Source organism: Prinia subflava, chromosome Z (assembly GCF_021018805.1).
Source record: "Prinia subflava isolate CZ2003 ecotype Zambia chromosome Z, Cam_Psub_1.2, whole genome shotgun sequence".
Lineage (NCBI taxonomy): Eukaryota > Metazoa > Chordata > Aves > Passeriformes > Cisticolidae > Prinia > Prinia subflava.
The window spans coordinates 49,605,790-49,627,552 of NC_086283.1; the positions used below are offsets into that span (position 1 = coordinate 49,605,790).

Sequence of the window (21,763 nt, forward strand, 5' to 3'; positions counted from 1 at the left end):
ATCCCAGGGGAAATGAGATGCAAAATCTGCATGGGCTGTTGGCACTTACCTGTTGTCCCCTGGCAGCATCCAAGGCCTTAGAAACGGTGCCAAAAGCCCTACAAAAAGGACAGCGGTGAGAACAGAGAAGCTGTTCAGTGCTGAGAAGCAAAAGGCAGCCCAGGAGGGAGCTCTCTGCTGCCTGAAGCATCTCTAAAACACCAGAGGTCATCTACTCTTCAGCCAATGGCACAGCAGCCCAGCAGCCCTCTGCCGTGCAGCGTGTGCAAGAGAAAAGAGGCGTCCAACAGGAAAAAAAAGGGCTGCTACAAATCTCCAAAGGACACACTAGAATATGGATGTGGGGGTTTTCTTTGCCTTTTCCTTTCTGTGTCTGTGCGTGTGGTGTGCCTTTCCAGGCAATGAAACACGTAGGCCTGTTGGGCCTTCTCACCTCTCTCTTGATTCTATCCGTTAAACTCAGGCAACACCACACAGCCCTTCTTAGTGTCCTGACCACTGAATATTGTTTTCAGCAAGATTTTGGAAAGAAAACAGCTGTTATCTGACAGCTATCAGGAGGGAAGCTCTCTCTCAGGTTTTGCTTCCTTCCTTAGTGTGGCCGTCTTACTTTGACTCATACAAAACCAAGTTTCCTAGGAAAACAAGCAAACTGGTGCCACACGCTTGAGGGACAGGAGGGCTTCCAGGTGCTGCTCCCTAAAGCAGGCAAGACTTTGGCAGCATCCAGTTATCTTTGATGATGCCATGTGATCAGTACTGAGACAGGGACAATCTAAAGCCGGGCTCTGAAGATGCTTGCAGCTTGCCTGACTTCCCACTTGATACTGCACCACCAAAATACCTGGCCCATAGTTGTGTAGAAGGAAGTGTGGCTGCACTCACCCACTGCCAATATGTTGCCAGCCAGTGTATTTCTCTGCTGGATCTGCCATGCTCACAATGCTCCCTGAAAGAAACAAAATGCAAGAAGCAAACTTCAAAAGAGAGATACTGACTTCTAGGAGCTCTGAAACTCAGCTCCACTCTGTGAGGCTCTGAGCAATTCATGGTCGGTTGCCTTACAGTGACATCAACAAGAACAACAACAGCAGCAGCCCCAGCAAGCCAGGCAGCTCTGAAACACACACGGCCTGCACACAGTCTGATTCTCCATACTCCTTTGCAGGTTTACCTTGAGAGCAAACTAAGCCCAGGGAGAAACCTTCAGAGCACACAGAGATCAGAAAGGAACAGGCACCAAGGCAAGTGATTGCAATCTACAAAGGGAAGGAGGGCTGAAAAATCATGACCCTTCCTTTTCTTGGGGAGAAACACTCTCTTGTGAGATTCCACAAAAGGTTTCATACTTTCAGAGTTTAAATGCCCCCTGGGATCTGGGGTGAATTTTTATCAACAGCTGCTTTTTGCAGAGCAGAAAGAATATTGCAAAGTGAATTCCAGGAGAGGAGGGCACTTCTCTACCTCTCAGCAGTTTGCCTAAAGAATGCCTTGCCAGTTTTAGAGAACAGCAGCTCATGCCATCACCAAGAACAATGGCTGTAAGAATTAGGACTCTCTTCCTTTATGAGCAGCCTAAGTTCCAAAGATGACTTTGCCCATTCCCATTTAGTGAAGAACTACAACTCCTTGTCTTCAGCCTGGGAGGCAGCAGGCACCAGCACTGGGCTCGGCCTCCTGAACACGGCCCACGTGCCCCATCTTCCCAAACGGGCACGGCCGAGACGGGTCACAAGGACAGCGCCGCTCCTCAGGCGCTGCCGTGACACACACAGCTGCCCAAAGGAGGCGCTGATCCTTTCACGAGTCCAGGCAAAGCTGCAGCACCGTGGCGGCAGCTGAAACCTCCCAGCTAAGGAAGGCTCCAGCCTCTGCAGACACATCAGCCGTCAGCGGCAGGGCAGGTATGACTAAAAGCTTGGCAAAGCCCATGAATGGCCACTGACAACCACTGTGAAGAAGCCACAGCCAGACCGAGCTCCATCACAAGCTTGTTGACACCACTCGAGACAGAAGATGGTTGTCTCAGAGTTCAGACCCACGGAGGAGTAGATCAATCCACCCTCTGTCCCAAGAGTTGATGGCAGACACTGAGTAAAGCAGGCTCTCTTTACCTCACCGGTTATTCTCTGACAGCCCTGCACTGCCAGCCCTTGCCAGTTAAAAGAACCAGCTGAGTTTTACTGCAGAGTCGCCAAGGCCTTGGTGTGCTTTCCTAGAGTATTGAGGCCGATGCTTAGTATTCCAAGAGTATTCACTGGCTGGGCATTAACCGTGACAAAGTGCCCCGTACTGGAGGAATGTGCTGCAGAGGGGCTGCAGGCTTCCTCCTGAGAATTGCCTGCAGGGCAGTTTTGTCTGACCGTGCCACATTGATGTGACTTTTCAAGATGTACCTGATGTTCTTTTCAAGGAGGTTGGGTTAACCAAACTGTAGAATTCTCATCACAACCAAGAAGGAATCGTAGAAGTAATACCAGTCCTAAAAACAACCCCAGTATGAAACCAGCCCCACAGCCAATCAACTTCTCAGAAGGATTTGGTCTCCAAGGACCAGTGACAAGTCAGGAGTCTAAAGGGAATCCAGGAAGCCAACTGTGCTGATCACTTTGGCCACACTAGCACACACACTGTGTTCACTGGGTCATTTGCTAGGTCACAGCCTTCTGTGGTTTGGGAAACAATCCCTGCTTTTGCCTTTCCCGCACAGGGAAGCTCAGGCAAAGCCCACCCACTCCCAGCTGCCCTCAGAGGCAAAAGGAATGCCCCACGAGCTCCCCGGCTGCATCCAAGCACAACAATGGCTTCTGTAGGGAGTCCAGAATGTCGATGTGACACTGGGGTGAGGAGGAAGATGTGGTACAGCTGATGCTGAGGCACACACACAACACACTGCTCCATTGCACAGGAAATCCACAGGACGTACTCAGCATCTTCAGGCATTGCTTCTCTCTCTCCTGGCTTGACCAGCATGAACTGTCCATGCTCGAGTTTTCAGGCTGCAGAGGGGAGACTCCTTCTTTGGAGGACGCTGCTGCAGAGCCTGTGTCCATCTGGGACAAGAAATTAATTTGTGTCAGAAAGGTGGCTGGCAGAGATTCCCCAGACAGCCCATTTCAAAGGGAAGCCCTTTGGAACAACACTGGTGTAAGGCTGCAAGCTGAGCTGTCAACTCTTCCACCTCAAATCCAACCCAAACAAGCAGTCAGAGACTACAGCTTGGCACAGCCAGCCATAGTAGAGACTGTGAAAGGGAAAAAGCAACTTGAAATTTCACCCTCTTCTCAGCACTGCATTCACCATGGACAGGGACAACTTGTTCGGAATCTGTGTGGGTCACCACGTTCACCTGAACAGACCTCTCAAAATACAAAGCCAGCACTTTGTGGACAGCAGAAATACATTCACAGCATTGCCGGCCCACTGGCCAAAGCATTAGCCCTGCTGCCCACGGCAGCCGCTGAGATTCAGTGGCCCAGTAAGAGTCCTTGTGACCAGCTGCCGTGGAGAACACAGAGTATTGCCTCCATCTACCTGCTGCTGTGCAGGGGAAAGGTGAGAAGAGGAGAGACCCCTTGTTGCATGAGTGCAGTGCCTACTGCTCTTCCACTCACCTGCTTTTGTTCACACAGCCTGTACTGCAGCTGGATCCTGCGCATCCTTTCCATTTCTTCTTTGTGTCTCTTCTCCATTGCCTTGATCTCCCTCTGAGCTTGCTGTAGCTTGTCCTTGATATTGTGTCAGGAAAAATCTTACTAGCACCTGCCTCTGTGCATCCAGTGCCTGCAGTAGTCCTTGCCTTCCCTCGCCTGAGATCTATAGTCCATGGCGCCATTCCTGCCCTTCCCTCTGCTACCTGGCTGGTCAGGCTCACCTGCCCATTCTCCCGCTCCTTACTCAGCTCCAGCCTCAGCTGCTCGACTTGCTGCTGGCTTCGGATTAGCTTTCTCTCCATCTGGTGCATTCTGGTTAAGACAGCAGCCTTCTGATGCTGGAGCTGCACAGAAAGGAAGAGAAGACCGCGTTAAACTTCCCACACACCACTTGTGTGGCAAGCAACATTGATGTGCTCATGCTCTCCAAGAGTATTCTGTTCTCATTCTTGAGTTTACCAAGGCCTAGCTAAGACACAATCCCACCCAGACAGACATTGTGCAGAGAAGCAGAGCCATTAAGGAGCTCACAGGAGTCCAATACAACACACAAACTCTCTTTTCACACTCTTTGCCTTTTGACTGGCTCTGTTTCGTATGATTGCTTATTCTGCTTCTATGATGACAGCTTCCTGCTTCATGTCAAGCAGCCTTTTCTCCTGCTCCCCCTGTACCTCTGCCACGAGGTTTGCCTGTTCCTCCAGCTGCTGCTGCGCCTCCAAACGCTGTTGTTCCAGCTGTCTCTCCTGCCGAGGGGAAGAGACATATCCAGATGAAGTCCCAGCTATGCTCTCCAAAGAAAAAAATGGAAGCCTCATCCCTTCCACAACCCCCGACCTGAAGAGTTCACAGTACTGTCTTTGTGCCCTCCAGCACTCCTGTCTTAACCAGAAACTTAGCAGGAGGGTCAGCAAGTGAAAGGAAAGGAGATGCCACCTTCCTTCCCTGTTCTGATGGCTGCCTGTTTCCTGGCCCCTCTCTCCTCAGCATTTCGGCCTATTTTCTGAGCCTCTCTTCTCAAAGTTCCTCTGCCTTTTGATCAAGGAAAAGCTGCAGGTGGACTGCAGGACAAGGAGGGGGCCAGCACCCCAACGCCCTAGTCACAAGACAGGCCAGCAACAGGGACCTGTGGCATATGTTTCAAGCCCAAAGGGAAGATGTGCGTCCACTGTGGAAGGACAGAAAGCAGGGAACCCCGCTGCTGGGACCGCAGTTGGCAGCGAGGTCAGCAGCAGTTGGCTGCATGGCACGAGGCTGTGGGGAAGATCCTGCTCCTTTGCTGCCATGCCTTGGGTGGTGACCACCCAGCCTCCTGGGGAACTTGACTTTTGCCCATCCTGAAGCTGTAGCTGCATTTACTGTCCCAGCACCATCCTCTACGTCTTCACAGGCCTTCAGGTATGATTCCTTGAAGCCCTCTGCTGCCTGGCCCAGCAACATGTAGCCTACAGCACATGCTTGCAGCCATGTCCCATCCTCAGGCTGCTCTTCTGCTAAGCCTGCCCACCCAGCTAGCCTGAAAACTTCAGGTGCGTATTGTTTCTTACCAAGTTTTCCTGGAGCTTCCTTTTTTCCTCTTCCTGAGCAGATTGCCAGAGTCTGAGAGCCTTGATGTACTGCTCTTCCATCCTGCGGAGCTGTTGGGCCATTTCTTCACATTGCTGCTTGCTGAGAGATCTTACAGCTTGCAGCTCACGACCAAGGCCCCTCACATCCTCTGCAAAGATGGCAAAGGGCAAGTCAGAGACTCCCCAAGCAGAGCACTCTACTGACCTTAAGCCCTTTCAGTTTCAGGCAAGGAGGGACCTGCGCCCAGCTCCTTCACTCCTCAGAAGCGCTGCAGACAGAGCTGGCTACAAAGCAATTGCTCTAGGCAGGGCAATCACCAGAAACAAAGCGCACGAGGCTCTCACCAAGTATCACCTCCTTGGCCTGCGTGGCTGTGCGAACTTGGCCTTCCAGACAGCTCCTGGCCATCTCCAGCTCCGAGATGCGCCGCTGAGCCGCCTGCAGGCTGCTTTGCAGGCTCTCCTTCACTGACCTACAAGTTGTGAAGATGAAGAGAAATTGTTCCTGACGCCCAGGGGCACTTTTTCCAGTAAGATGTACCTTCAGATCCCTATACCTGATGATGGAAAATGGCTTACATGGAAACTCAGATACAGCAAGACTATTTCTGCCACTCAAAATAGCAAAGCAGGCGCCACCAGGTGATTGGGTAGCCTTTCCTCATGACCTTGCCCAGGACAGAAAGCCCAGCTGAGTTTGATCTCAGCAGCCAAAGCTCAAATTGCTGTTGCGTGACGTATCCCACATGGGACGTATCCACCACATGGGTGGCTGTGCCCACAAAGTCTCGGCCAATGAGCAAAAGCCCAGCCTCTGCTCCCAGCCCTGAGTTCATCAAGAACTTCCAAGTCACTTAGCAGGGCAACAGAACACAGTGAGTTCCTTGGTGACTTGTCAAAGTTTAAAGCTATTCATTGTCTACCTAGAGGTTCTTTGTTTTCCAGACGCTGTCTAAGTAAAAGGGACTAAAGGAATGCACTGAACTATGCATGAAAACTCCGGCTTCTGGCAGCATGAGTAGGAAACCAGAACAAGGCTTTCATCTGAACAAGAACTGCTTGGGAGGAGGGACAGATATCTTGCCATTTCAGTTACTGGAAGTTCATGAACAAGAGCACTTGCTACCTTGATTTAGGGCTAACTAAGCCAGCAGTGCACAAATGTCTGCGCACTTTTTAAAAAGGAAGTGGGACCAGACAAAGGCACCTTGACGGGTTACAGCGATGGGTGGACAAGGGCGCAAGCATCAGTGCTCAGCAAGAATCCCCAGACACTGTCAAGATTCACAAGACCTTTCCCTGCTGCTGCTGCTAGTAAGCAGCTCTAGGTCCTGCACCATACTTCACCAGAGTTAGCTCAGAAGACTCTCAAGATTTTCAGCATGACCCTCCAGCTTCACCAAAGGGTCAGCACCCTACTCACAGCAATCACATATAAGAGCATTGAATTCTGAAAATACCATGTAAACTACTTGGCAAGGAAAGATTGATGTTCACGTGCACTGAAGGAGAAACCAAAACCAGATAGAAACTTCCATTTCAGCAAACATCTGCATGGTTTCCCTGGTATTCAATTCAGTGCCAAGTTGCATTTGCCATAGGAATGTGCAAAGGGTCCCAAGCAGGCTCCCAAGAAGAGCTTTGAGAGCTTGAGCTGTCAGAAAAATAACATTCAGGTATTTTTCTCATTGTTTCATTTTTCTCATGTCTCTCCACGTCTCTGTCAGAGAAACATCCGGAGAGCACACAGGAGGCAATCAATCCTGATAGAACGCTTACCACCTTTGTAATTACAGACCTTCAATAATGCCTCATCCAGATTCTCCTCCCTGCCTTTACCTGGTCTCTACCAGCTGCTTGGAAAGGCCTCGTAGCTTCCGCTCCGTGCCTGGCAGCTGGGCTTCCAGGGCAGCCTTCTCTTGTGCCAGCACCGTTTCCTCTCTGCACACCTGGGACAGCGTGTCCCCTTGGCGAGAGGACTCCTGGAGCAGCCTCTCCAGAACCCTGGGGGACGGCCCCTGTGGGCGGCAAACCTGGAAGCAAGGGGGGCACCATTTTCCAAGAGGAACAACAACAACAACAACACAGTCTCGGTCTTAGCTTGCTGCCAGCAGCAGCATTTGGGGTGGTCTTGCTAGGGCGGCAGTCCCCTCTCCCACAAGTGCTGCCTAGGAATAAGGTGAGCGTACCTTTGGCACCGCCAGAGGAACCTCTTCCTTCAGCAGATCCCTGTGAGGCTGCAATTCCTCCGCTGTCTCTGCTGACGTTTCAAAGGCCCGGGCTAGCGAGGAGTGGTGCTTTCTCTCAAGGGCAGACAACTGCTCCCATCTACGCCAAGGGACAGACAAATAAGCCTTTAATAGCAACACAGTCTCCTTGCAAAAACCACAGCTTCATACCATGTCCCACATAGGGCAGGCTCAGGGGCTTCCAACAGCCCTCTAGTTCCACCTCAAGAGAATGCTGCAATGCCCTCCCTAGACCAGCATGTCTCTTTGTCATTTGTGCAGGTGAAAGAGTCTGTAGCAATGAGAAAGTAAAACCAGCTTCCAGAAGCCAAAAGCCAGGTACTTCCAGAAAGCTTAACAGCTTCCTGCCTGCTAGGTCTTATGCTGCTCTCTGATACAGTGGACTGATACTGGACTTGTAAAAGTTGTCTTTGGCTAAGACACGCTTGGCAAGTCCAGATGAGTGCTCTCACAACTACTCTTGCTTTCACTAGGGGAACAAGGAAAGAGCCTGCAAGCTACAGCTTGAGGAGGAGATGGGTACACATTTGCAATCCAATAATGAAGAGATCCCAAGATGGTTTAGGCCGGCAGGGACCCCAGGAAGCCTCTAGCCCAGTCTTCAGCTCCAAGCACTTGGTGTCAGCTATGGCATCTGGACAGGCTGCTCAAGGCTCTATCCAGCTGGGGCTTCCAAATTTCCAGGGCTGGGATCTGCACAAGCTCTCTGAGGTGCTTCTTCTGCTGCACGATTGCCTTTGCAGTTCAATTGCCTTTGCTGCCCTCAAGCCCAGCCTGGACCTCCCCTGCTTTTACTCTGGTCCAGTTCTCAGTGCTTTTTGTCAAGGTTCCAGGAGCCAGTCCCAGGAGGCAGCAATGCTCTAGGTGGCTCAGCAGCCGGACCTGCCCACGGGCTGCCCTACCCCGACTGTGCTGAGCAAGTCAAATGATGAGAAGCCAATTTGTTCTTTGACACGGGGACTCCTAAAGCCCAGCAATGCCCACCCCTGCCCAGAGATAGTGAGAAAGCTTAGCACACACCTGAAATCCCGGGCTTCGCACACTCTATCCATGCTCTCCTGCTGCTCCGCCTCTCCTGCCTGGGCCCAGCAGTCCTGACTGGCAAGAATCTCTCCTGCTGGGGCCTGCAAGGAATGGGCAGGGAAAAAGCACAAACAAACAGTAGGGAGTAGGGATGTTGGCTCCTGAGAGCTTTGAGAAGCAGAGACACAGCTCACGTGAAGACAAAAGCTGGTGTGTGGGGGTGTTGATGTGGGTAAGCGACTAAGCCTTGGCTTGCTCTGTAAGCGTCTGAAGAGAAGCAAGGAACATTTCCCTGCTTGCCTGTGGTCAACTGGCTTCCCCTCAGGATTTCAGGCCTTACAGAGCAGCCAAGAGGAACTGCATTGCAGACCTTCAGAGACAGACCTTGTCTCTGCCATGCACAGCTGCTCAGGATTCTTCTCAGCAAACTTGGGTCATGTCAAGGTTAAGGCTGTCCTGGAAGCAGTGACTGTGGCTGCCTAGCTAGGGCAGGGAGAGGGGCAGGTCCCTGCAGGCAACGGTGCCTCCTCCCTACCCCACAAGGCTGTGAACTGCGCCTTGGGACCACTCTGTGCGCTGACAACAGGAGCCTGCACAGACACTGTGCACAAAGGGGCTCACTTTCACACCAGTAGCACTAAAGGACATCCTGCTGCCGCTTATCTGACACCAAGGGAAGTTCACAGTGCCTGTCACAATGCCAGGAAAATGATGCCTGCGTGTGGAAGTTCAGATCCCGTTTCCCACCTGTCAGTGGACGGGCTGAAGAGCCAGGTCATGGCAGCACTCCAGCCCTCAGCATCTTCAGCCACAAAGGGCAAGTGCTGCCTGATCACAGACCTGCAGCTCTGCGCTGCACCAAAGCTTGGCACTGTACCAACCAAAGCTGCCACTTACTGGTTCCAGATGCTCCGGCCCTGGACTGACAGCACGTGCAGGTAAGTTGTCCTTTGCCTCTTCTTTAGCCTCTGGAGGAAGAGAGCGAGCCAGAGGAGGTTCTTCTGCTGGTGCTGTGGTGCTCTGCAGACAGACAGCAGCGTGAGGGACAGAGAATAACCTGGCGTTTAGAACCTTCTTTGTCCTGAGCTCTATCCCCAGCTGTGGTAAGGACAAGTCATGGATTTGGATACAAGTGGGGTCCTCAGTCATTAAAACTGAATTCAAGGGGGCTGATGACACTAATGTTTGGATGGGACTGCATATGCTTCCGAAGGAGATATTTCAGCCTGGCTACAATCAACGTACAGCCTCCTGTCTGCAAAACTTGACTTTCATTAGTTAAAAGCTCTTCAGCGGAAAAGGAGGAAACTGATGGAATGCTTTTGGTAGTGCTCATGCAGACATTGACGCGTGCTTCCTTTCAACCTGCCAGGCTGGCTCTCAACTACAACAGACCAAGCCCACAGCTTGCTCCACAATCCTCAGACACCAGGAATGTCAAGGGTGCCCATCCCACTCACCGAACCACGGCCTTGACTCCTTCCACCTCTGAGGCGACCTGCAGGTGGAAGGGAAAATGAACCAGGTGATGTTACAAAACTGTCTGTGCTGAGGAAGCCCACAGAATAAGATCACCCAAGCAGAGGGCATTTTCCTTTCACAGCATCCCTCCCAGAGCAACACTTCTTTAGCACAGCAAGCAAGACTGCAGGCCAATACCCTAGGCTGTGTCAACCTCTTGCCGGCCAAGTTTCTGTTAAGAAATTTGGCCGGGAAAATGCAAATTGTTCCTCAGCACTCAGGGCCTACATTGTAGCTCATTGTCCACGCTACAGCTAAAGTGGCTTGTTTCTCCTCTCTTTCCTGGGCTTTAATTTTCTTTTTGTAAAATGCATGCAGCATGTCCCTTGTGGTTGCTGTGAACAATTCCCCACAAAAGCTTTCTCCAAATGCCTCTTAGTGCTTGCAGTTCTGTTCAGACACAGCACAAGCCCAGCTGTGGGCTTCAGGCGCACACACAAGACGGCTTGGCACTCGGCCCTTCAGCCCAAAGCCAATGGCTCTTGTAGCACACAGAGAGGGTCCAGTTCAACAGGCGCATCCTTTAAGGATGGAGCACAGAAAAAAGCTGCTTTCCCTCAGTTCTGGAGAGAACCGCACAGTTTTTAGAAGGACACCTGCAAAGCTCTCCTAGCCTGAATTTTGGAAGTTGTCCACAGCCTGCTGGGCAAGAGACACCCTCTTTTTAGCCGAAGCTGTTGGCAGAAGCTCTACCAACACAATGGCACCTTTATGGCACTTTGCTCTCAATGTGCTGCCCCAAGGGATAAACTTCGACTTACGTCTCAGACCATTCAAAAATCTGCGGGATGACACTGATGAAAAAGCCCTGCTGACTGCTCTACGGACTCGCTCCATCGTTTCAGCAGGGCTGCTCCAGTCCGTGGGTCAGAAAACAAAAACGGAAAAAAAAACCCACTTGCACAAGTCCCCAGACTGCGCAAGGAAAAAGGGACACAAAAGGACACCCGTTGTAATCCACGGACTGTCCAAGAAAGAGGTGAAAACAAAAGACACCTTCCCAAGTCCCCAGACTGTTCAAAAAACAACGAAAATAAAAAAGGACACCGGCACGTGTCCGTACACCCTACAACCGCAGGGGAAAAAAAAAAAACAATGCCTACACAAGTCCACAGACTTGTGCAACAGCAGGCAAAAGAAACAGACTCCCTTGTCAGGGCACAAACTGTTGCCTGAGAACAGCTCCGTCAAGGCAATCCTCCTGCAACGAGCACGCCAAGAGCTGCTCTGGGCGCTGATGCCTTGCGTGCACCAGGGCAACCTCGTCTTGACAGCACTGTGATGTGGCAGCCCTCCACTGACATCACAATAGCAGCTTCTATGGGTTGCTCTGTGAACTTATGCATAGCAACCCAACCTCCTCTGATGCAAAAGAAAGCCCAGAAAGTTCTCCTCTGTCCCAAAGGAGCACAAAACCCCCTTGCAGTCCGTCACCCATAGCTCAGAGGATTGTTGCCCTGAGATTTCCTAATTTGCTGAGCGTACATATTAAAGTGGAAGTGTGCAGCTTCTCACACTCGTAAATGTAAACACAAGATCGTGTTTTGTAAATACTGCCCTTGTTATGGATTCCTTCTCCAAGAGAAGGGGAGGTTGAATGACAGCCTCCTTGACCAATGTGGGTGAGAGGTGGAATAACCACCCTCCAATCCATGGTCACCTTGTGAGAGGTATGTAATAGGAAGAATAAACTAAGGGTGGGCTCTCCTGCCTGCTGCTCTGTTTGAACCCAGACCTCTGTCTCCTGAGTGTCCTTATCTAGCTAGGCTCGCGGTGACAGAGGATCAAAAGTAACACAAAACAGACACCGAGCCCATACCCCCTGTATACCAAGCTGAACACTGAAAAAGAACCGGGATGTGAGGAAACCCAAGAAAACGTGCCCTTTGGCCACCACTGCTTCTGACTAAATTCAAGAACACTTGCTTAAATTCTCAAAGGGAAACTGTGCTTTAATAATATCCTGGAAAGTTCCCTAAATTGGAATGCCTGTCATTCCTATCCATTCACTGCATGGCTAACACCAACTAGCACACTGTAAGGCGTGCTGAAGGAAGAAGGATACCTTAGTGGGGAAAAAAAGCTGAGCAACAAACCACCCATATGTGTTTGTATGACACTGAACAGCGTTTGTGTGGTCAATATGGCAGGGACATGTCCTCTGCAGGGAGCAGTGCCCATGTTCTGTCCATGGTAGGGACTGCCCTTGGAGAGACCTTCACAGTGTGGATGCATCCATGGGCACATTTGCCCATTCTCTCTGCTTCCCTCAGCTCCCAAGTCAGCCCTTCTCTTGAAAATGTTCTCTGTCCAACACTAAGGTCCCAGTGCCTTTGCCAAAACCCACTGCCTTTGGCTTGGGGGAAACCTGCAAAGTCAGATTCCTCCATGCATGTGGGTTGGAAATCTCTATCCTGCCCATGGTGGATACGACGTGCTGCATAGCACTGCATTTTTCAGTCATTTGCTGCACTCTCATTTCTGGCTTGCAGGAGCTGAGTGAATTGATCCTGGTTTTCCTGAGCTAACTTAGTCTTGTCTTTTCTGGAGCACATAGCTCACACAACTGCAAAGTCCATGTCTGCTGCGGATAGTTGCAAGCACCAAACGGGGCAAACGATACCAAGTGCAGGTTCTGTGAAATTCTCCTCTGTCATTTCATTCCATACCTCCCCACAACGTGCCACGGGAAGGAGCAGACAGGTGCCAGTCTCACGGGGAACAGGAGAAGACAGCAGGTCAAGAACAGGACTTACGCCCATGGCTAGAGGAAGCAGAGGAATTTGGAAGGCAAGTGAGTGCTTGAGATGGCAGAGGCCTGCCAAGCTGCCTGCTCTTGTCTTGCTGCTGAAACCGAGAACTTTTGTGCTCTTGAGAACAACCCTTGGGCCTGAACCCCACTGGAATCAGAATGTCTTGGAGGGATTGGCATGTGCCGAGGAATGGCTTACACTGCTCATTTTTTTGGCAATTAACCAGGCCATGTTTTAGAAAGGAGGAACCCAAGTGAGTCTTCGGAGCTTCCTGGAAGGAACAAAGCCCTTTGACAGCAAGCAGCATTCCCTGGCTGTTGTCACAGGAAAAATCCCAACAAGCCGAAGACACCTGGATAAAAGGCTGAAGACAATTTGTGCTACTTTGGCCTGCAATAGCAAGGTCCTGGAGATGCAGGTGAAGGGGCACATAGTGTCCCTGTGTCCTGTTTCTGCATCCTTCTGGGAACCAGAGGAATCCTGCCTCCACCTGTGAGGAACTCAGCCTGGGAACTAATACTTCCTTTCTGCTTTGGCCTTTGTCTTTTTTCTTTCTTTTGGACAGGATTGCTTTGTAACACCAGCTGAGCCTGCCTCCAGCCTGGCTGACTGCACCCAGTCAGCAAAGGCACTGCAGGAAGCCTGGGGAGGAGGCACCGGTGCTCGAGGAGGCTTTGTGCGCTGGCAGCCCAGCGCAGGAGCGGCAATCAGAACCCCGAAATCCTGCACTCCATGGGAAGATTGCCTTCCTCGTCAGCCCGCGCTGAAGCTGTGCAGTGCCCCTGCTGCAGCTGATCCTGACGATAAGAGAGGGACTCAGGAGACATTTTCTGGGTTGTGAGCAGATCCGAGCAGGAGGCAGGAACCCCTGCAGTTTATTTACAAAGTAACTTATATACATCTTCTATAATGTCCATCCATTGGAGGACATTTCCCACCTCCTAATCACCACTGGTCAAACTGTCCATCACCTTTCTCCTCCCATCTAGTAATATGTAAACAATGGGAGACAGTTAGCTAAACATAGCCAGTGTTTACATTAACAAGCGTGAGAGAAGCTGCACATGCTCTTTCAATATGAGCACTTGACATACAGGAAAAAACCTCATGGCAACAGTGCCCCTGTTGCGAGAAAGGAGCAGAGCATCCTTTCAAACAGGCATCAATATGATTAGCTTTGATCTCTGCTGTTTATTCCTGGTATACTCCTTTTATCAGGTTACAGAGAGGAAAGCAAGCACAGCTAAACAGTTGGTGATTGGCTAAAAGTACATATACATATACATTAAATGATTGTTCATTGGTCCATGTTTTTTGGCATCTAGTTTACCTTTTGTTCTACCTTATGAATAGCATTCTGTTTTCTACATCCATGAGAAGGCCTAGCAAGTTGTTACACGTATTCAGCATCCGTGAGGAAGCATCCGTGCAAAGGCACACTAAATTATTACAATTGCTACTTTCTTACTAATTCAAGGTTTACGAGACCAGCACAGGAACAGTACAGACTCTCATACTGTTCCCTGGTAGCAGGGATTGTTCAAACCCCCTATCAATAAATCATGACCTCGCTCTTCTAAAAATTCTTCTACATGCCCCGGCGCTGTGCCTCACGCACGGACAGTCCCGTCACGACAGATTTTGTGTGTGAGGAGTAGGTTACCGTGGTTTCCCCAGCCACTTTTTTCATCACTAGTGCTCTATTTTCACTCATCAATGCTAGTTGTCACACCAAACACCAACATCAACCGTAAAAATTTAGTACACCACATGTGTTCCAGTGGGATTAACAGTGTCAGCTCCTTGCTGCAGAGCAGATCTATGAGGGGTTTTGCATGCTGAATTTCTATTCCCACAGACGTAAAATTTTCCATGTCAAAATCCCACGTGCCAAGCAAGCTTGGTGCTTTTTATGAGATAAGGTAAAAGGAAAGCTTGGTATGAGCACCCAGCTGAGATAGCAATCAATGGTTTGAGAGATGGCATACAGTAATATTTGCTTCTTGGTTCATTGTTCCAGCTAAACCTCACTCCTATGTCTGCCATGTGTGTACAAACATGCAGCAGCCCGGAGCAGGGCTGCAGTTCCCCAGCACTGCTGTCTGGCCTTTTCCTGGCACATGTGGCCCTGCAGCTCATGCAGCTGTGCTATCCCTCCCTACTGCTCCCATCACCAGCAGCTGGAGTGGGAAGCCAAGGTGCGGGAGGAATTCAGTGGCTTAAAAGTGGCTGGGAAAGAACGGAAATAGGCCAATATCTGCCAAAATGAAAACAACCAGAGTTCAACTTAACTCTCTGTGTGGAGAATCTGTCATTAAGGCCCAACCCAACATGCAAGCCAAAATCTTTTCTGATTTAATTTTGTTTATTCAGTTAGGCAGCTACTTTTCTAACAGGTTTCTTCAACCCATCTGAGATTCCATTTGCAAATTATTTTTGTGCTCCTCAGACTGTATTGCTTGGTCTGTAATACTTTTATTCTACTGAAAAGGTAATTTAAGAAACAAAAGGAAAATACTTGCACTAACTTACTACTTAAATTAAAAAGTGACATTTTGTGTGCAAGTCTCAAATCAGACAGGACAAAATGAGCAGGCAATTGATAGTCCAGGACCAGAATGTCCACATGCCAAAAAATTCCCAGGGTTGTTGTGCCACCTTTGCCCATGCACACATACAAACATAAACGTGGAAAGACACCGCCACAGCGCATCGCAAAAAGAATATTTCTCACCATTTCACCTCAGTCCTTCATGAAAGCATTCTGAAGCACCACAGCTTCGATCTGGTGAAGAGACCTAATGCCACAGGCAGCTAAGAGGGCTTACTGAAGTCATGACAAACTAATACCCTGTTTGGGTCTCTGGAATTCATTCTGACTTCCTGGACAGCAGAGAAAGATTCATCACTTGACAGAACAGCACTGATAGCAGTAGAGCAAAAAGGATGTGATAGGGAAAGTGTACTGACTAAATGAATTAGCAAGTTCAGAATATAAAATGGATTGTTGGAATCAAAAAAGGGTCAGGTGCACTTTGGATTTCATGCCTCTGTAGGAATGCACAAGGAATGGAAACAAATTCCTTGCTCAAAGTGAGTGAGAGAGGAATGTTTTCTTTTTAAGCACACACCCCACATGCACAGGGATATTGTACAAGCTGAAAATAACTGCACTTGGTGCGGTGGATTAGGTTTTAAGGTAGCATTCCATAGCTGGAAATCATATATTCCTCAAATTTGGACCAAAAAACCTTAAACACAAATTAAATTTGCATTACCAAATTAGGCATTCTCCCCAAATATCCTTGCCTCTCAGGAAATTCAAGGTGTCTGTTCCTGTTTTGGTGTAAAATATGTGTGTGGCTTTGAACTGCAGAATCAAATGTCATTTTTTGCTTAGATGAGAACAGATGTTTCCCACAGTAGTCTGAATCACGAGACGATTTGATGGTTTGGTCTGCTCTTGGGATAACCTCTCAGACACTCCTTGTCGATTGGTTCAGATAGTACTAAAAAAGCATAATACAGCATAGTAGGCTCCAAAACTCTTAACATTTTTACTAAAAGAATTTAAGACCTGCTAAGAGACCTTAAAATAGGAATACCCAAGACTGGCTGAAGGGAATTCCAGGTTTTGCCTGTTCTAGAGCTTCTGTTTGTTGCAGATAAGAATGATTCCAGGCATATTCAAGTATTAAGCCTGCTTTTGGTCACACATGTTCCTTTTGCCCACTGGTTGTGACGCTACAAGACGTTGACTTCTGCTGTAGCAGAACACTTGGACACGTATGTGCCTGTGCCACATTGTCTGGTTGACTGGCAGAGTGAGGGATGTCATACAGTAGCATTTGGCACTGCAGTCAAGCAGTATTTTCAAGCAGAGATTAGATCAAAGAGCAAGGAGATACTCCTCATCACTCAGGCTGTTCACAGTTTATAGATATAGCTCATGCTATATCACCATCATGCTATATATCATTACATGAGTAGACTTTGTACAAGAGTAGCACAACTTCTACCTGGTTATAGCTAGCAGAAGTTTACAAGTTAGAGGAATAATCATTTGCGTTATTTATTAAGTATTTGTTACAAGTGGCAAGGATACTCAAAATTTATAAAAAATAACTTGGAAGTTATTGAAACGTCTTAACTAAGCAAGGAGGGAACTTTAACAAAGAATGTTTTTATCTTTGTGGTAACTTTGATGCAGGTAACAGGAATATGGGATCTCATTTGCCAGAACTGATAGCATTCAGATGGAAAATACCCTAAACCAGAATGGCATGCATATGGGTTCTCAGTCATATAGTTAAGAACAAAGCTTATAAACAGTGCATGGAAAATGGAAACAATGCAGCAAAGAATTTTGAGGTCTTAATCCTCTTAGCCTGATGTATTTTCAAAAACACTTCTTTCTTTCCTTTTGCTTTTCTTTTTCTTTCCCACTTTCTTCCACCTGTGCTTTTATTTTCCCTTTCTAAAACCACCTGTGCAATATTTTTTCATTAATTGCCGATGTTAAATAATAGAATTCAGCATGTTTATTAAACAGACCAGCTTAATTTTTATGCCACTTCATTTTCCTCACCTGTGGTTACTGGTGTTTACTGCAGAAGTTCAGCCTAATTCCCAACCTTGACTAGACAGCATCAATTCAGTAATTTTTTCCATAGTTGGTTGATGTAACCAATGGAAAGCCATCTAAATTGGCTTCAAACAAACAAACAAACTGAAAATGGACAGGCAGTGACCAGAAAGTATTTTGAATGAGTGTGAAAGTAATGGCTTACATCAAGCTGAATCGAATTAAGAATATTAGCAAAAGTTTTGAACCACTTTGGCTGAATTCTTTTTGGTTGTATCTTCTACCTGACATTAGTGACACAATCTTTAATTTAGATGAGGCCTCAGGTGGTCTAATGACAGTAAAACTTACATAACAATACCTCCAAAGTTCTGCTGTAAATGATGCATAACATTCCTTATATTTCTGAATATTTAAACCAAAGCATAATATAAACACCAGTGATTTAATTTTAATGTAAAATAGAAGACTATAGAATTCTACTCTCATATGGCATTAAAAAGATATTCTGTAGATTTTTTTCCATTCCTGATTTGCCAGAACAATGGTCAGGGGTCTTGCCTTAGACTCAGTTCAAGGGTATAACTGGGTAGACATCAATTATCGCCTGCTGTGGATAGGGGTCTCAGTGTGCAGATTCTTTGCCTTTAGTACAGCAAATCTCAAGCACATGCCCTTAATTAGTAGTGGGTCTAAGAGCTTGCTAAATGCCAATGCACCCACTAGAATTATTTACTCATTTTCTACTGTGAGATAGGATTTAGAGAACAGCAAAACAGGCATAAACTTTAAGGGGTATAAAGAACACTTTATTACAAAACTACAGGGAAAATAATAAAAATATTAGTAAGAATCAAAATAAAGCTTTCAAAACATTCCTCCTCCCCCCACAATCTTCTTTTCTTTCCTACTGACAACATACAGAAACAAAACTTTAGGACTTAGGTCAGTTGACTGACACAGTGCCTTGGAGTGGCCGCCTCCTGACCACTACAGGTCAGGACAGCAGTAGAGCAGGGCCCCCGCTCTTCCTATCAGCAGCAAGCTGCTCTGAAAGGAAAGGTGCCTTGGATGTAAATTGCCAAGGATCGAGGTGAAAGAAAAGAGAGGGGTCTTTGGTGTCAATCCAATAGTGTTTATTCCCATGGGAGTCAGGGACCAAACGCACAGCACAGGCAATTACCCTGGCTTTTGAGGGGGGTGGAACTAGGGGAGGGTACAATGCAAAAACCAATCAGGGACAAACAGGGGAGGAGCTCAAGGAGGGACTTATAAAACAATGACCAATGATAGAACAGAGGGGGAGGGTACAGCATGGACAAACCAATGGGGCCTCAAATAACTCAGAACCTTCTAGAACTAGGGGAAGGGATAAGCATAGACTGACACCTAGGTAGGTGGGGTAACAGGCAGGGTGTTGGTTCAAGGGAAGATGGACACAGGGCTTTCTGGAAGAAGGGGCAGGGTTTGAGAATGACTAATAACTAGGAGAGGGAGGAGATAACTAGGGTGAAATCACTCATTTTGTGGGAAATAGGGACCAACTGTTCAAAAGAACTCATTAATGAAGAAACATATTACCACAGTTGGCCAGTACAACACACAACTAACATTCCACAAATTTAACTGCAATATGCAAACAGGGATTTTATTATTTCTAAAGTTCAGTAACAAATTATGGGTTTATTGAATTGTATAGCAACACATTTCATAACGTACTAAAAAGAAAACTAGCTAAATGCAGAGTAATTGTTATAAAACTTACAAATATATGCATTGGAAAAAGTTGGAAATTCTCCCTTCTTCCCACTGCTACAATTTGCCAAGGATAGGTGTTTTCTCATGTAGATACATATCCTAAACTACATGCTTCTTTGTGTATTAGACACAGAATAATCTTTCCCAAACTCATTTATAATCCAATCTCTAGAATATTCATGTACACAGTTTGATAGTGTACTTTATAGTAATGAAAGTGTAGGCTCATTATCTTGCCTAGAGGGAGAAGGCTGAGCCCTAATTCACTCTGGGAGTAGAGGTATGTGATCAGCATCTCTCTGTAGGAAGGCACAGCACTGAGTGGAAAGAAACAGAAGCATCCCTTTGGAGGAATAGCCAGTCCTGCCGAGCCTTAAACAGAAACAACAAGCCAAGAAGACTATATTGTGCCTGTGAGGTATTGTGGTGGTGTTGAGACGTGTGAAACAGAAGCAGTGATGAAACTGAACCTTCTTTTCTCCTCCACGTGAATAGTTCTGTTGTACATCTGGATTCTGGCAAGAAGGACATGGAACAATTTAAAATTTATACTAACAGTTTTTGGGTTTTTTTTGTTCAGTTGGTTGGGGGTTTTTTATGTCAAAGCACAAAGTGGCAATAGAGACCCCTTCTTTTTCCCCTTCAACTGTGTATATGTTCTCTTTCAGCTTTGCTAAAGTAAGTTAGTAACTAGAAGTGTGGCATTTTTCATTGACAATCTCCCAAAAACTTTTAAGAAATCAAATGCATAGCATATAACAAGGCTGTTAGTTACAATACCATTCAGATGCTCTCAGACAGCAAAATTCCTTTGTCTTAACCATAACAGTTTGAGGTCGCAGATGCTGAAATTATGTTAGAATACAGAGAAAACAGAACAACAATTTAAACCACTGGCACACCACTGCAACAGCTACAGCTGTAAACAAATATCTCACACTTGAAATGGGGGTAGAGGTAGAATATGTTCCTGAAGAACAGTTAATGCAGTAAAAATACGATGGTTTACAGCTATCTGACATAGTTCTGTGTGTTCTCCACTCTTCAAATGGTCTACTGACAATTGCATAAGCATTAGGAAATAATACGCTTACATTTAGTGGATGACAGTAATTATTCAGATGACTCTCCAAGAAGGCCCTTCAGTTTCTTTTTCAGCTCTCTGCTGGTTTTCTTATAGAAAAATAAATCTTTTTCCAGTTGCTGGATTTTTACTTCATATCCTTTCAGGGTTTCTGCAGCACCTTCACTGTTTTGTTCTAGGAGAAATAAAACTAGTTTAAGAACCAAATATCTGTGTCAAAAATCAAGGTGCCCAACTAGACAGAGTATCTTGATGGCATTTTGCTTGCAATGTACTTGTTTTAACTAACATGAAATAAGATTGAAAAGGCTGTTCAAATCTCACCTTTTAGTTGTTATAGTATTTAGAAGATCAAAGTCAACAGAACCAGTATCTTATGACTTTTCAATATCAGTAAATTCAGTATGAAAATACAACAATTCTGATGATACTGCTTTAAAAAGTATTCCATTTTGCATTCGTACAGACACCATGTGTCTGTTCCTTGACATCTTACATAGAGATAGAACTAGCAATAGCCAAAATATATCTCTGAATTTTATTCTTTTTTTCAGTTGGAATACAGTATTTCTCTATTAATAACCAAAGAAAATACTTGGTGTATAATCCCTGCCCAAGAAGAAAATACCTTTGAAATGATTCAATATAAACTGTATTTTTTTCTCATGCTCTTGGCGCTGGTGAGTCAGCTGCCTGTCACACTGCAACTTGATGTGTTCAAGTGCAGATTCTAATTCACGCATCATGTTTTTCTGCTGTATGGACTTCATTTCCTGTTCTTCAATCTGCACTTGTAATTTTCGTTCAGACTCACGTAGGCCAACAATCTTGGAAAGAAACACACTTATTTTGTTTTATCAAACCAATTTAAGAAAATCTTTTACCCTTCAGCCTAATAGATTTAAACATACAAAAGCACTGGATCTCTACAAGTAATTAAGCTTATACTGGAAATAGACTTGCCACTGCCACAAGTTGACACTTCAGAACTGGACTGCATACATTTTGATCACATGGACTAGTGGATATTTTTAATACCCTGTGCAAAGTTTAAACTGAAAGAACATTGCTTTCTGGATTCTGGAAAACTTCCAGCTTGCATCCCACAGACAACTTTTTTACAAAATTACCAAAGGTTCACCCAAGGTCAAAAAGACACCATGCCATAATGCATTTAATATTTATGTTTCCAGATGTCAGTATGATTACTAAACGTGTAGCTACAGACATTGCAGAATGTATGCAAAATCAGTTTATACTGGTGTCGTGGTTTGACACTGGCTAAAAGCCAGGCACTCACGAAAAACTATACACTCATTTTCCCCTTCTATAGTCTAGCAGAGGAGGGGGAAAGAAAAACTAAAGGGCTCATCAGTTGAGATAAAGACTGGGAGTTGAGATAAAGACTCTAAGGGCAAAACAGGCTCAAATTTAAATGGTATAAGGAAATATTTATTAACAGAATTAAAAGGGGAGAATGAGAACTAAATTAAGACCTTTGGAACACCCTTTTTCTGCACCTCCAGCCCCTCCTTCCTTCCCACCGACAGTGCAGGGAGGCAGGGAGTG

The 21,763-nt window shown here is 46.8% G+C and overlaps 2 protein-coding genes across 4 annotated transcripts in view; both read right to left on the bottom strand.

Moving 5' to 3' along the window:
• Positions 1-348: 348 nt before the first annotated feature.
• Positions 349-10,851, bottom strand: LOC134564519 (trichohyalin-like). Its single transcript, XM_063423414.1, has 12 exons — positions 10,776-10,851; positions 9,954-9,991; positions 9,391-9,513; positions 8,491-8,594; positions 7,411-7,549; positions 7,061-7,254; positions 5,567-5,694; positions 5,201-5,370; positions 4,328-4,399; positions 3,875-3,997; positions 2,927-3,053; positions 349-949 (listed from the first exon to the last, which is right to left on the bottom strand). The coding sequence occupies exons 1-12, from the start codon at positions 10,849-10,851 to the stop codon at positions 882-884; spliced, it is 1,362 nt and encodes a 453-aa protein (XP_063279484.1). The 3' UTR covers positions 349-881.
• The window catches only part of KIF27 (kinesin family member 27), a 40,469-nt gene continuing 28,312 nt past the window's right edge, over positions 9,607-21,763 (bottom strand). For 2 of the 3 annotated variants that reach the window (XM_063421838.1, XM_063421836.1), the window contains 3 exons: positions 20,823-21,021; positions 20,205-20,369; positions 18,974-19,625 (listed from right to left, as the gene is read on the bottom strand). In XM_063421838.1, the coding sequence (XP_063277908.1) occupies positions 20,224-20,369; positions 20,823-21,021 (345 nt within the window). In that variant the 3' untranslated portion in view covers positions 18,974-19,625; positions 20,205-20,223. Of the gene's footprint in view, positions 9,992-18,973; positions 19,626-20,204; positions 20,370-20,822; positions 21,022-21,763 lie in introns of those variants that run through there. The other variant, XM_063421837.1, reaches the window with a different exon arrangement.

Bases quoted from the DNA above. Each gene is read 5' to 3' on its own strand.
- LOC134564519 (XM_063423414.1), bottom strand. From the start codon at position 10,851: ATGGAGCGAGTCCGTAGAGCAGTCAGCAGGGCTTTTTCATCAGTGTCA. The intron at 5,371-5,566 runs GTGAGAGCCTCG...CCATCTTTGCAG, and splicing joins GGCCAAGGAGGTGATACTTG to AGGATGTGAGGGGCCTTGGT. The intron at 950-2,926 runs GTACGTCCTGTG...TGTTTCTTTCAG, and splicing joins GCAATGCCTGAAGATGCTGA to GGAGCATTGTGAGCATGGCA.